The sequence below is a fragment of the Cucurbita pepo genome, chromosome 10 (assembly GCF_057944985.1).
Source record: "Cucurbita pepo subsp. pepo isolate OVF chromosome 10, ASM5794498v1, whole genome shotgun sequence".
In the NCBI taxonomy this organism is placed as follows: Eukaryota; Viridiplantae; Streptophyta; class Magnoliopsida; order Cucurbitales; family Cucurbitaceae; genus Cucurbita; species Cucurbita pepo.
The window spans coordinates 2,891,577-2,906,570 of NC_141807.1; the positions used below are offsets into that span (position 1 = coordinate 2,891,577).

General features: G+C 35.9%; 2 protein-coding genes across 3 annotated transcripts; both read left to right on the forward strand.

Annotated features, from left to right (window-relative positions):
- Positions 1–3,538: 3,538 nt before the first annotated feature.
- LOC111803990 (receptor-like protein 44) lies at positions 3,539–5,088 on the forward strand. Its single transcript, XM_023688620.2, has one exon. It carries the CDS (start codon positions 3,959–3,961, stop codon positions 4,769–4,771), a length of 813 nt encoding a protein of 270 aa, XP_023544388.1. The 5' UTR covers positions 3,539–3,958; the 3' UTR covers positions 4,772–5,088.
- Positions 5,089–6,833: 1,745 nt separating this feature from the next.
- On the forward strand, positions 6,834–14,805 carry LOC111803979 (DEAD-box ATP-dependent RNA helicase 16). Of its 2 annotated transcripts, XM_023688608.2 has the most exons (15): positions 6,841–7,182; positions 7,430–7,588; positions 7,706–7,795; positions 7,929–8,057; positions 9,441–9,541; positions 9,842–9,956; positions 10,327–10,458; positions 10,784–10,849; positions 10,972–11,148; positions 13,126–13,221; positions 13,551–13,682; positions 13,771–13,853; positions 14,104–14,141; positions 14,227–14,441; positions 14,582–14,805. In XM_023688608.2, the coding sequence occupies exons 1-15, from the start codon at positions 7,015–7,017 to the stop codon at positions 14,669–14,671; spliced, it is 1,791 nt and encodes a 596-aa protein (XP_023544376.1). In that variant the 5' UTR covers positions 6,841–7,014; the 3' UTR covers positions 14,672–14,805. The 2 variants fall into 2 exon arrangements, with proteins under 2 accessions (XP_086983454.1, XP_023544376.1); XM_087127328.1 differs by lacking the exon at positions 10,327–10,458 and having other exon boundaries at positions 6,834–7,182.
- Positions 14,806–14,994: the final 189 nt, after the last annotated feature.

The window sequence follows — 14,994 nt, forward strand, 5'->3', positions numbered from 1 at the left end:
TATTGGTGTGGCCATTGCCAATGCCAAGATTCTCTTTTGTCTCACACCTTTCAATTTTGAGTCCCCAGCCTCTTCATCCTCCGGCACAACGCCCCCGCTGTCACCCTCTGCCGCCTCTCAATTCTATTTCTTCCCCTTTCTTTCCTTTTCCTAAAATAAAAAAAAAAAAAAAAAAAAAATGGTGGACAGGATAATGTTGTCGTCAGGGCCCGTCGACAACCTTGGCCATCTTCAGTGTACGTGCCCTTGTCCTTCCCCCTCTCCTTCACTGTCTTGTCGTCCACTCTGGTCAAACGTTTTTGTTTTCTTCTTCCTCTATTATTCATTTCTTTCTTTTTTATTCTCTCCATATTTAAATTAAAAAAAAAAAAAAAAAAAAAAAAAAGTTCTTGGTGGACTTTAGTGGGCCTGAGAATTGGGCCCAGTATGTCAGGGGGTAAGAGGCTGGGCCCATTGGAAGGCTCGCTTTCAAGGGCATGAATCGGTCGAGGTGATCCCAACAGTGTGTTGCGGTGTTGGCACTCATGTTGGCCACCATGTTTACTTGAGACAAAGCACATTGAATTCAAACTCAAACCCCTCCCTATTTTGATTTCATTTCATTCCAACTCCACGCACAAAATGCCTCCACCTTCTAAAAACAGTCTTCCAGATTTATCCGGAAAAAAAAAAAAAAAAACATTGAATTTGATTTTATAAATTTTTTAATTGTATTTTCCAGAAGATTAAGAAAGTTACAGTGCTGTCGTTGATCAAATGAATATCCACGTATTAAATCAGAAAAAGAATGTTTTAGAATTTAAATTGTCTTAGATAGTAACGCCAGGGGAGAAAAGTTGTCGCGGACACGTGGGTTCATTTCAGTAATCCGAGTTTTATTTTTATATATATTTTTTGTTTCCACACTTAGTCGTACAATCCGTGATTGGGAATCGTTAAAATTTGTATTTTCTTTGGCTCATGCGCTCCCTGCTTACGCGTCATTTTGTAATTGGCGAGAGTGGAAAATAAGTCATTCCAGTTGGAGTGGCACGTGGACCCGCGGCCTATTTGCTTGACTGTAAATTGTTAAATGAATTTTTTTAATGACAACCTAGAATTATATTATATCTAAAGACTATATTTGTTGGGTGAGTTTTAAGTTTCCATTAATTTAAAATTAGCAAAAAACGAGACTGAAAGTTTTTGGTAATTAATTAATTTTTTTGTTAAAGGTGGATTATTTTATTCCTCCAGGCGATAATGATAAATAAAGTTATTTACTTTTTATGGATGCTTGTTATTAATTGCTATTAATATGAGTCTATACTTTATGTTCTATTGCCAATAAAGTTAGTTATTGTTACAGTGATGTCTTATATGAGCTTTAATTGTTTCATATCCCTTTGTCTTGTTTTGCGTATGTATTAATTATATAAAATAAAAAGAACTAACAAAAACTCTAAAATTAATTTATTATCTTTTTTATTTTTTTAATTGCTTCTAAGAAATATTTTAGATTTTTATTTATAAAATATAATTATTTTTTTTCATAAACTTTTATCGATTAATAAAACAAAATAAATTATACTACGATGTTGGCACCATATAACAAATTTTATTATGCACTCAACTTTTAATTTCATTCATGAAAATCACGTACTTAATAAATATTTTAAGTTAATCTTTTATTTAATCTCCACAAAATTAATGTATTAGTTCCAATTGAGAGCATACATTTCAATAACAGTTGGAAAGTCGAATGTTCAAAAAAAAAAAAATAATAATAATAAAATAACATTAATTGTACACATTTTCTTAAAATAACATTAATTTTTCAAAATTTTCAATAGATCTAAAAAAATTTCCTTAAAACTTGAAAAAAAAATTAAGATATCATAGTTCATGATGTTTTTAATAATTTTTTTATATGTTATCTAAAGTTCTATCATTTGATGCTTAATAATTGGTTTCAAGTTCATTTAAACACGCAATCATTATTATCAATTTTAAAAAATAAAGATATATCAATAACTATTTAAGTAAAGATTAACATATAAATAAAGTCGGTGGTAAAAATCAAATATGTTTTTGTATCCGTTAAATCAGAGAGAGTAGTCTGTAAAGACACTATAGTCTAGGGTTTGACTCAGTCTTTCATAAATAAATAAATAATTATAATTACTTTTATTTGGGTATATATTTGTATATACTACAGAAAGAGATTGAAAAAAAAAAAAAAAAAAAAAAAGCTAAAAAGTAAAACCAAAAGCACTGTCGAGCTGGCAAGCTCTAAAAGTAGTGTTAATAAATTTATACACTTTTTATCAAACAACTAAATAATGAGTTTTATCACATTAGTGTCAATAGGTGTTTATATTTTTAAAAGTTTCTATTAAAGTTTTTTTTTTTTTCTTTTTTTTGAAGCTTAGATTTTAAAATAGTTTTAATAAGTTAGTCATATTTAGTATTTCTTTATTTATTAAATAAAAAATTAATAAATATTTTAGATGTTTTGAAAAGTAAAGATGGAAATTTTTTTGGAATACTTTTGAGACTATATTATTAATTATTTATCTCATAGTGTACCAGTTTAAAATAATTTATTTATATGCCTTTAAATGATTTTTTCAAGCACCAAAATAAACATTATACGCAAAGATGTAAAGAGCATTATTAATTATTATTAACATAATTTCTAATGTCTCGATCTCCATTAACAATTTAATAGTCGAAGAGGAAGAAGGAAACAATAATCGAACCATGGATACCAAGTGAGCAAATATTATTTTGGCTCTTGTTTAAAATTGAATGTATTTTAATATATATATTTAAATGTTTTTTTTATTAAGAAAAAATGTCTTTTTAATAAAATTGTAAAATTAGTTTATTATATCTAGCTTTTCCAAATAGATTTAATCTTTCTCGCCCCAACTAATTTGGGAAGTATAACTAAATTATGTTTGTTTTAAAAGAAATCATTATTATTATTATTCTATTGAATTCTATAGAGATTAATTTGAAGTTAATTATAAAAACTGATTTAAAATTCTACAGAACGTTAAAATTAATTTTACATATTTGAAGTGCTAAAGTGAAACTAGACCTAAACCACCCACCGAGATAATATTAACCAATTCTTGTTTCTATCTTCTTTATCCATTAGGCTATCTATTTCTGGATGGTATGGATAAAAAGCAACTTATGTTCGAAAAAAGAAGTTTACAAATTCAACGTTTTTTAAGTCCTTGGTTTATTAAAACACAAAAATATACCTTTTTTTTTTAAAAAAAAAATAAGTATTACCATGTAGTTACAAGCTGGAATGGGAAAAAAACAAAAGGAATTTTGAAAGTTGTATTTTCCTAAAATAAGTGATTTATTATTATATTAGAAATAATGGGTGGTTGTTGAATCGAGTTGAGTTTCTAAACTTTATAATGTATAGGTTGAAGTGACGAAAATACCCTTTTGGAGTGGTCGCTATCCTCGGCTTCACATGCGCAGTCGCCGCCCCCACAAGCGTAGCCGAATCCGCAAAGGCGCAGACCCCACCCCTCTCTCTTTCCTCGTCTAAAATACACTCCCAATCTCATTTTCACCCCCCACCATTCCAAAGTCCACTTTTTTCATTTTGTGCCCTCTTCTTCTTCTTCTTCGCTCTCAGACTGCCACCACATCCCCCGTTCTTCCACCACCACCAAACCCCTTTCTCATAACAAAGCCATCCACCAGAATCTCACCTTCTGAAGCTCAAACCGCAACCTGCCGTCTCTACGGCCAACCAGACTCGGAACCAGAAGAGAAGCCTCTGTACCTTCCCTACACTAGCCATTTTTATCTGGGTCTTAATCTTTTCCTCATCCATCTCTTTCTTTGTACTACCGACCCCCATAATCGCAACCAGATTGGAGGTCTCAGAACTCTGATTGATTACAAGTTTGTGGGCTCCGCCCCCTCCTCAGCCTCAGTAATCAGTATGGTTGGTTGCACCCTGCTGATATTGGGCTTGTTGGCTTCCGCCGCTCTCCCCTTGTCTTCTTCAGATCCGAACGACGAGGCCTGTCTCATTAATCTAAGCCAATCTTTGGAAGACCCAACTAATTCGCTCCATAACTGGACCAAATCCAACCTTGCTAATCCTTGCAATGGCTTCAACTCTTACATTCACGGCGCCACTTGCAACAGTGGCCGTATTTACAAACTTTCCCTCAACAATCTCTCCCTCCGCGGCTCTATTTCCCCCTTTCTTGCCAACTGCACCAATTTACAAGCCCTCGACCTCTCCTCAAATTTCCTCACTGGCCCCATCCCTTCCGACCTCCAATATCTCGTCAATCTCGCCGTCCTCAACCTCTCCGCCAATCGTCTCACCGACCAGATCCCTCAGGAGCTCGCATTTTGTGCTTACTTGAACGTTATCGATCTCCACGACAATTTGCTCACCGGTCAGATTCCTCAGCGATTGGGTCTTCTCGTCAGGCTCTCCACTTTCGACGTCTCTAATAATCATCTCTCCGGACCAATCCCCTCCACTCTGGCCAATCGGAGTGGCAATTTGCCCAAATTTAATGCCTCTTCCTTTTATGGCAACAAGGATCTCTACGGCTACCCTTTGGCGCCAATGAAGAACAGGGGCCTCTCCGTCATCGCCATTGTTGGAATCGGTTTAGGGAGTGGACTCGTCAGCTTGGTTCTCAGCTTCACCGCCGTTTGTATATGGCTGAAAATTACCGAACGGAAGATGGTAGCTGAAGAAGGAAAAATTAGTCAGCTCATGCCCGATTATTGATCTTAATCACCCATTTTGAAGCACAGATTAAGGAGCTGTAATTCTTCATAAATTTTCTGTTCAGGTATATACCATTCCCCCACTTTTCTCTCCCTTTTCCCCTCTGTTCTAAACCAGCTATGATGTAGTCCCCTTTTCCCCCCCTTTTTTAATTGGGAGATGCACTCTCGATTCATCATCGGAGAGGATATTTTTTCTCTTTTTCAATGTTCTTTTCCCCCCTCTCACCTTTTTGCCCATTTTCTTCCCAAAACAATCAACAATGTAAAAAACTCATTGATTAAAATTAAGATGCGCTCCCATTTTCTTCCTCCTTATGGTTTATTGTAAAAAAACTCAAGCTCTCTGAAGACAGAAGCACAAAAAACTTCTTTTCATGCTAAGATTGGCAATGTGTATGCAAGAACGAGAAGCAATTACCATTATTTCACACATATTGCCTATGCGCTTTACATGTTTCAGCCCTTGTCGGTTTGCCCATTTTCTGGGTCAAATTTGTTGTCTTTATAGCTCTGTTGGCTATCTATTTTGTTGCGATGTAGCTTCAATCACTCTTCCCCCGCCCCGCCCCGCCCATAAGTTTCTTTGTTTTTGTAAAATTTTCCGAATGTCCGGGCTTTACTTGAATCTAAGCCATACCCGTTATTCGCCTCCAGTGTGCAACTGCGTCAGAGAATACCCATTTTCCATTCGCTTTACAAATCAAACACTGTTCCAATTTTTCTTACTAAACTTGAGGTGGCACCATTATTACTGCTTGCTTACTGCTGCTGATTTAAAAACTTTACTCAAGTGTCATCAGATATAATAATGATGGTATTTTACAATTTATGGGAATTGATTTTGTGGGTTGAAAAATGAAATTCAGAAGAGTGAGTAGAATTTGTGTGGATGAGTCCAAAAACTGGTACAAAACGGTCGTTGAACAGTAACAAGTTTGGAGTTTAGTGATGCTGGAAATGGGGAATGGGGTTAAAAGAATCAGTATGGAATGAAACTGATCCCAAATTTGCTAATATTCTCTCCACCTCCTTAATCCAAACAGGAAACATCCATAATTACACAAATACTCACCAAAGTTTGTAGCTACTCAACTGATGTTACTTCTTCTAAGCTTCCTTCAGAGTTTTGAACGGTGTCTAATCTAGAGAAATTTTTGACTTTATAAAGAATGGTTCGATTCCTCTAGTTCTGGTTCATTCCTCTCGTTAGAAAAGGTAGAAAAAGTGGTATTTTTGGGGGTGGGGGCAGGGATGGTGTGTTGAGTGTGATTGAATAAAGAGAGTTTAAACTTCACACCGAAAGTAAAAGAGGGAGGAGAGATAAGGAAGGGTCAAAGTCAAACATGCTTTCATTCCCCGAAATTAATGGCTCTTCCGAGAATGGCATGCATTTCATCATGAGTTGGGCCCCATTTGCTACCCATTATTTGGGCCTGGGCCATCCATTGTTGTGGGGGCAATGATCACTTTTGGGCTTTCTTTTTAATTTATTAGCTACAAACTCGGAAATTAGTTTTAATTATTGTGCCTAGTAAATGCTATGTATTTATGGTAAAGGGTGTCCACTTGTGGCGTTCAACCATACAATTTTAATTATTGAGACCCAATATAATGTAACTTCACTCATTTATACATTATATTATTAGTTTAAAGGTTAGATGTTACAGAATTTTGAGCTATCAGACTATCAGATGAAAAATAAGTAATAAATTAAATGGAAATTCACATTATTATTATTATTATTATTAATTTTTTTTTTTCTTGTGTAGAAGAATTCTTTGGTTGGATAAGATTCACGAGGGACGTATTCTAGCATTCAATGGTGTAAAGTAGGTGAGCGATATCTATGATTCTATATTTTTAATATATATTATTTTGACATTATCTACGGGAATTATGATGGGTGAGGATGACGTTATTCAAATCTACTTCACAATTATTTCTAATTATTTTCCGGTTACTTATGAAAAAAAATGAATATCCAGCACTCATACTCATAGCCACGCCACTATCGCCAGCCGAGCGGGTTCTTCCATGGGAACAATGGGCCAGCGTAAACGGGCTTATTCATTTTGGGTTTTGACCCGACCCAAGCCCTAATTGGGGTACTTACTCACCCTGTCCGATTCTCGAGTCCCTCCCAAAACCCTACGAAACCCCTGCGTTTTCGCGGTTTCGGCTTCTTTTCTATTGAAGCTTCTGTTTTTGGTTGATTGTTACTGAATCTACTGATAGCATAGCATGGAGAAGCTTTCCGAAGTAGTTGAACATGAGGAGGAAAAGGAAGACGGAGAAGATAACCTGAGTTTCGAAGAACTTGGATTGGACCCTCGTCTAGTTCGCGCGCTAATCAAGAAGGGAATTCAAAAGCCAACGCCCATACAACACGTTGCAATTCCGTTAATTTTGGTACGCATTTAATCGTTAGAGACGTCCCTGGTATTTGTTTCCTTCACCATACGCACTGCGCTTCCTGATTGGAGGGAGAGCTGTTCAATTCTTGATGCTGCTTCGTTTGCATCTTAGTTACTGTTTTCATTTGCTAATCTGTATCCTTTCGTGCTTGGAAAAGATAATTTCTAAGTTTGAATTTTGATTTCTTCTTTACTCTTTGCTCCATTCGAGGAGGTGTTTTGTGACGTTCTATTTGTTTCAGGAAGGTAAGGATGTGGTGGCTCGGGCGAAGACTGGTTCTGGGAAGACTTTCGCGTACCTCCTTCCGTTGCTTCAGAAGCTGTTTACTGGTTCTAGTACGAAGAAGAAGTCAGGTCCAAGTGCAGTTGTTCTAGTTCCGACTAGGGAGCTGAGTCAACAGGTACGGCTGTTCTGCTAATGCATCTGAGAAGGATCTGAGGGAGGTTGAGCTGTATTTTCTAGTTTAGTCTCTTTGATTGATCAGTTACTGAGTTACTCTTGCGCACTATGCATGCAGGTTTATAAGGAAATTTCTTCTCTTATTGAATTCTGTCGAGTTCAAGTGAAAGTTGTCCCATTGACAAGCAGCATGTCACATTCTGATTTGGTAGGTTCAGGTTCATTTTCGTTTACCCAAGTATATTGGGAGGAATAGATTCTGAAATAAACTATTAGATGTAGCGAGGTGATTCAGGTTTTTGTGCTGGTTACTGAATCTATTTGATGAATGTCTCTTGCAGCGAACTGCGTTGGCAGGACCACCTGATATTATTGTTGCTACGCCTGCGTGCATCCCTAAATGCTTGTCTGCTGGTGTTCTCCAACCAACCTCCATCAATGAATCACTTGAAATTCTCGTTCTGGATGAGGTAATATTATGGTACCAATGTGATCAGCATCCCTGCATCTTCTCATTTTCTCAATGGGTAGTGCTACATGTGGTTTTATGTTCTTGGTTCAACTTTAAAATCTCCGTAGCACTGCCAGCTACAGTTTGGCCACATGTAATGGTAATAAAAGATTTTTTTCTTGGGGGTGGTGGAATGGATAATATACTGATCGAAGAGACATATACAAAAGAAGGGGACCAAAATTTTCCATAAACCAACTGAATTGGCTCCTCCTGATTGACAAAAATATGCAATAAATCATAATTACAAAACAATATTGTAATATAACACCATGAAGAAGAGTGGGGGCAAATGAGATCCTATAAACCAGCTGAATTGAAATCCGAACTCTAAAAAATTCTATATTATTTTCCAACCATATACGCCAAAACATCAGTTCAGCCTGAAAACAGAAAGCATGTTTCTCTGAGTCTGTTTTGCAAACAATGCACCAGTTAGGGGAGATGTAAAAGTTTGGCATTCTCCTTTGTAGCACATCACTAGTGTTCAGCTTGCCTTGGACTAGAATCTATAGGAACATTTGTCCTTGTGTTTCTTAGATCGAATAATAGTGGGGAAAGAAAAGAAAAGAAATGATACTTTGTGCAGTTTATTCCAAGGAGTGATGGATTCTATTTCTTCTTCTTGGGAACATTCTTTTAAGGAGACTGATGTTCTAGAAAAGAAAGAAAAGAGTGATGTTCTAGAAAAGAAAGAAAAGAGAAATGTAGGTGCAGCCACTGCAGTATAGATGGATCAATATGCCAAGTCATAAAACTATGGAAATAGTTGATCGATTTTTTTAAATTAATATTTTCTGGATAAAGAAATAGTTGCTAAAATATACCTTCCCAATCCTCCCTTTTGAGAGAGGATATTGTTTTTGTAGGATTTTGGTGTGTGTTATTTTATGGGGTATTTGAAGAGGAATAGAATAATAGGGTCTTTAGAGGTCTTCAAGTGATGTTTGCGCCCTTATTAGGTTCAACGTCTCTTTGTGGTCTTTGGTGGCCAAACTTTTTTGTAATTTTCTGGTAGATCCTATTTTACTTGATTAGATGTCTTTTCTTTAGCTTGCCTCCTTTTTGTGGGTTTTTTTTCCCTGTATGCCCTTGAATTCTCATTTCTACTTGATGAAAGTTCAGTTATTCATAAAAAAGAAGAAAACATCAGGTGGAGATTTTGCATAGAGATATAGATTGATAGGCTACTTTTCATTTTCTTTCTCTTCCACATGTTTGCAAAATTGATTCTACGATTTTAAATTTTGAGAAGTACAAGTTTCTTAATATCACCTTAAGATTAAGAAAATTCTTATAGGATTAAGTGCTGGTAGATAAAGTGTTTTATATTTGTTTTCAGGCAGATTTGCTATTGTCATATGGCTACGAAGATGATATAAAAGCTTTTGCAGCACATGTTCCACGTTCCTGTCAATGCCTTCTCATGTCCGCTACATCAAGGTTGTTATCTACACTGCCTTCACAAGCTGTATTTTTCAGTCCTTGCAGACCGATATAATCTTTTGAGACATTCTGTTGGTAGACTGTGTTTTTAATTGATGGCAGTTTGTCCGTTTATTTATTATTATAATTTTTTAGTCTGTTATTTATGGAAGGTGGCATGTACTCACTGTTCATTTTCTTAGCTTTTAGCTTGTTTAAAATTAACTTGGTTGAATTTTATCTCATTGGTTTATAGAATTTTGTGCTTTGTTTGATCAATTAATGTGGATATTTATTTTGGGTTTGCATTTCTGACAGCGAGGATGTTGATAAATTGAAGAAGCTGATCCTGCATAATCCCTTCATTTTGTCTTTGCCCGAAGTGGGAGACATTAAAGATGATCTAATTCCAAAAAATGTTCAACAATTTTGGGTAGGTTCCTCTGCACTCATCATGAAAAAGATATTATTCACTCTTGCCCTTTAAGTGAACATGTCTACATTGTTACTCCTAGATGCTAAATCATTTACTTTGGTACCCCTGTAAGTTTGTAATCATCAGTTTTAAAAAAATCAAGGATATTCCTTTTGACAAATTTCTTTAACATAGTGTATATGATTTATTCCTTGTTCTCATTTTAATAACAACATTTCATTGACTTTGACTGGTGCTAAAAAGTCTTTTGTGTGTTTTTTTTTTTTTTTTTTTTTTTTTTTAATTCATATATAACTTCTTCTGTATCTATCGTTTAAACTCATGTTTAAAAAGTATTGATATGCGCATGTCTTTTTAATGTTTCAAGATCTCTTGTGATGCTCGAGACAAGTTACTTCATATTCTTTCACTCTTAAAGTTGGACTTGGTTCAGAAAAAAGTTCTCATATTCACAAATACCATAGACATGGGCTTCAGGTTGAAATTGTTTCTGGAGAAGGTAAATGACTCTGGTTCACTTTTTTCTTCTGTTCAGAATGAGCCCTTCTAAAATATTGTTCTTAAAAAACGTATTTTGATCTTTATTCAATTTGTACAATTCCTTTCTTTTACGTATACTTTGGACCAAGTTATCATCTTGTGCAGATGGTTTCTAGATCATTGTTGTGTACTGTTACCGTTTCCTTTTGCAGTAGCTTCTTTTGTGACCTAGTTTTTTAATTGAACTTTTTTATATTTATACTTCATTTCCTTATATAATCTGAGATACACCCCGACCCACAAGAAAATTTGTTTTTAGTTGATTTACTGCTTACCTGATACAGTTTGGAATCAAATCTGCTGTTCTAAATGCTGAGTTGCCTCAAAATTCTCGCCTCCATATTCTTGAGGTATGCGTATTTATAAAAGCTTAGTGTTTGTACAGTTTACATGAGATAAATTAACGCTAAGCAATCTTGGTGTGTTATTTACCTCGTATACTACACGTGTTGTTCTTTCTTTGGCTTCACAGGAGTTTAACGCTGGGCTGTTTGACTATTTAATTGCAACCGATGACAGTCAAACAAAAGAAAAAGAAGCCAACGAGGAGAGTAATGTTGATAAGAGAAAGTCCAGAAAACGTGCCAAACAAAAGATAGATTCTGAATTTGGAGTAGTACGAGGAATTGACTTCAAAAATGTTTACACAGTATGCAAATCAATCTCTCTCTTTCACTCGTATTTGTTCTTACAATTATTAAATTATTTATTTTGATAAAAATATGTCTATTTTATAGTTACTTAGTATTTTTTTCTTTTTCTTTTTTTTAATAAAGTACCATCTTTCATTGAAAAAAAAAAAATGAAAGAATATGAGGGCATACAAATTGAAAAAAAAAAAAAGTCCACAAAGGGAGCACCCTAGAGGAAGGATCTCTCCAATCTAACAAAATGAGACCTAGCAAATAATTACTAAGGGAATTCATCGCAGATGTTCAAGGAAAAACATTACAATTCACAAGGGACCAACCAAACACCAACAGAGTGTCCCTCTCAATCCCTCTATATATTTTATTATTTCTCTTCCATACTCCTGATAAAGCACACCCCCAACATTCAGAAGAACTCTTTTGCCCCCTAAACGATGGATGGAGGAGGAACTCCTCAATCATATCACTAAAGGCTCTATGACGGGCTAATTGAAGGTCGAACACTGTCAACAAAAAGGCCCAACCATCAACAACCCTTGAGAACCTGACCAAGGTATTAATCTTCCATGAATAACTTGTAAGACAAAAAACTTTAACTTTTTTTTTGAGATTTTCATCTTCCAAAGAATCGAGAATACAGATTCCTAAGAGGAGAGGGGTCCAACAAATAATGAAAGAAAGATCTACAGAAACAAAAGCCATCAAAAGGGCTAGAACTCCAAATACTAACATCCCTTCTCCCCTCTTCAATCTCGACATCCCCTAGTAAAGAAAGTAGGGCCTTGACCTCTGTCATTTCCCTATCGAATGAAGGATGATAAAATCCAAACGAAAGAGAGGGCAAGCTTCCTGAATGCAACAAACAATCAAACACAACAATTATTCATAGCAGATAAATGAAAAGGTGATCCCCCAACCATCTATCCTCCCAAAAAAGATGCCAAGCCCATCGCCCACCACACACTGAATCATATAAGAAAAAGAGAGATAGTTAGAGTTTTCTTTCCACAATTCTGTGAATGTGCCTTTAACCCCACCAACATCCAATCAAAAGGATGAGAACCATACATGCTCACGATAGTCCTAGACTACAGGAAAGAGGACCCAAGGGAAAAATCCCATATTATAACGCCCAATTATGTGCCTTCAAATTCCCTAATTCCAACCCTCCCCGGTGAATGGATTTTCCCACGATCTGTTAGTTCATTAAGTGTGTTCCTTTGCTTTCCTCCACACCTTCCCACATGCAGCCCCTCATATGCTTCTCCAAGCTCTTATACATTGAACATGGGGCTCTAAAGAGGGAGAAAAAATAAATGGGAATACCACTTAAAACAGACCGGATTAGGGTAAGCCTCCCTCTTTTGAGAAAAAAGTTTCTCTTCCAGGAGGCCTTAAAGAAATCTACGTCAGGTTGTTTCCAAGAGGAAGCCCTAGATTAGATGTTGGACCCACCTTGCCGGCTTAGCTCACTCTCTCATCTTAATGGGATCATTGTTCAGGTCCAAAATCTGTCATTTACTTCTATTGTTCTTAAGGCTTGACATGGCCTCAAAGAAAGTAAGGGTGTGATTCATAGTTAAAAAATGTCCTCCTTCCCAGAGCAAAAAAAGATCGTATCATCAGCGAATTGGAGATGAGAAAGAGTTACTCGGTATTTTGTACGTGGTAGAATTTTTATGAACTGAATCCCTTGTTTTTCTGTTCCTCTTTTGATCCGTGGTGGAGGAAGAGAGGTTTATGATTTGTTCTATTAATATATTCCTTTTAGGTCTCTTAATGTGTATGTAGTACATTGTACAAGTAGTGTACTTAGTACGACCCATGTATATAATTCCTTGTGTTATGCGAATTATCAATAATCATGTTACACAATTTACACATTGTCTGATAACTGATATTATTTTCAGTCTCTTGATGGCTGGCTTCAACCATCAAGCAAGCTTTTAACAGTAACTTAACTGCTATCTGTTCAGGTTATAAATTTTGAGTTGCCTCCAAGTTCATCAGGATACATACACCGTATAGGACGTACTGGAAGAGCTTATAATACTGGTGCTTCTATCTCATTGGTTGGTATTTTGAGATGCTGTTTGTACTTCACGGCATTATAGTGACTATTTACTTGAGGTTTTCTTTGAGGGTGTTGGTGTATTCTTATGTTTCTTTCTTGTTCTTTTGACATATTTAATTTTGGACTCTGTTAATTATAACTAACCTCTCTGTTGACCTCCTTGGGTGCTTTTACATCCTTTACCCAGCTTGTGTATTTTATTATATATTCTCTTATGCTGTCTCCTTATCACGTGAAGCATGTGCGCTTGGTAAATGTAACTGCAACCAATGTTGGTGTTGATATCTCATTAATACTCTCTGTTTCTTTCTCTCTCTATTGTGATAGGTTTCTCCAGATGAGATGGATATTTTTGGAGAAATACAATCTTTCCTGAGAGCTGATGGGGATACAGACATTATTGTACCATTTCCATTACTTACTAAGAATGCAGTAGAGTCTTTACGTTATAGAGCTGAGGTTTGTGTGATGCATATATAATATTTCTTAAGGGTGGCCATTTAGATATTTAACTTTCATTATTGATGTGTTCTGCGTGCCTTCGCAGGATGTTTCGAAGAGTGTGACAAAAATTGCTATTAGAGAATCTCGAGCTCTGGATTTGAGGAACGAGATTCTTAACTCTGAAAAGTGAGCTATTTCCCCTTCTTGTCTAAATTTTCTGAAAAATTGTACTATTCTGTTTGCTTTAGGTTTGAAAACAATTATTTGCCAATTACTGCACCACCCAAGTTGCAAACAGTCATTTAACCAGCATGTCCATGTCTTTCACTTCGTGCGCATAATCCAATTTAATTTGTTAATGTAGGAGTGTTATTATGCCCATATTTACGTCCATTTAATAACTTCATAATGTGTTCTCGTTCTGTTTCCTATCCAGATTGAAAGCTCACTTTGATTCTAATCCGAGGGACTTAGGTAACATCTTTTACTGAATTTTTAGTTGTTTGTACCAACATTTACCCATTTATGCTGCTTAAGTTTAATGGAGTTTCTTGTGCAGATTTGTTGAAACATGATAAGATTCTTAGCAAGAAACCCCCTGCTCCTCACCTGCGTGACATTCCTGACTATCTTGTCGACCCAGTAACTCAAGAAGCCAGCAAAATCATCAAACTTGCTAGAGCAGCAATGGGAAATACACAGTCTGGCCGTCGGCGTGGGTTCAAAAGAAAATCTAGAAATGATAAAGACCCTCTTAAAACATTTTCGGCTGAGGTACGATTTTGCTTGTTTCAATCTGACGGTAGTCTCAGAGTAGGTAGTTACTACTAATTGGCACTCTTGCCTGATTTCAACAATTTGGTCGCCCACTAACCCGCCAGTTGGTAATTGCATTTCTACTTGTTTAAAAATAGGCTTCAAAGAGATCTCGCCGTGGTGGGGGGAAGAGAGAAGGCAAAAGTGATGACCAAAACAACAGACGCAAGAAGAAAAATTCTGTCTGACTTGTCGATCCTGGATGGTCAACAGCCAGTGTATCCACAATTTTGTATTGCAGGAATGTACTCGGCAATTTTTCCTTGTGAAATTCAGTTATAGTGATGATTTTGATTGAAAAGTAAGGTGAAATTGTCGCTTACCAGCCTTGTAATTGTTGTTTCACTCTCATAGAAAACATGACTTAAAAAAGCTCCTGCGATAAAGGCCTATAAAGATTGGGGTGGCCAGAACTTGCTTTAAATAGGGTTTCCTCCTACCTGCTAATCCTCGACGTCCATCTGAATTTTCAATTACATTTGGTACTAAAATGTTTTAAGCCAATCTCAAT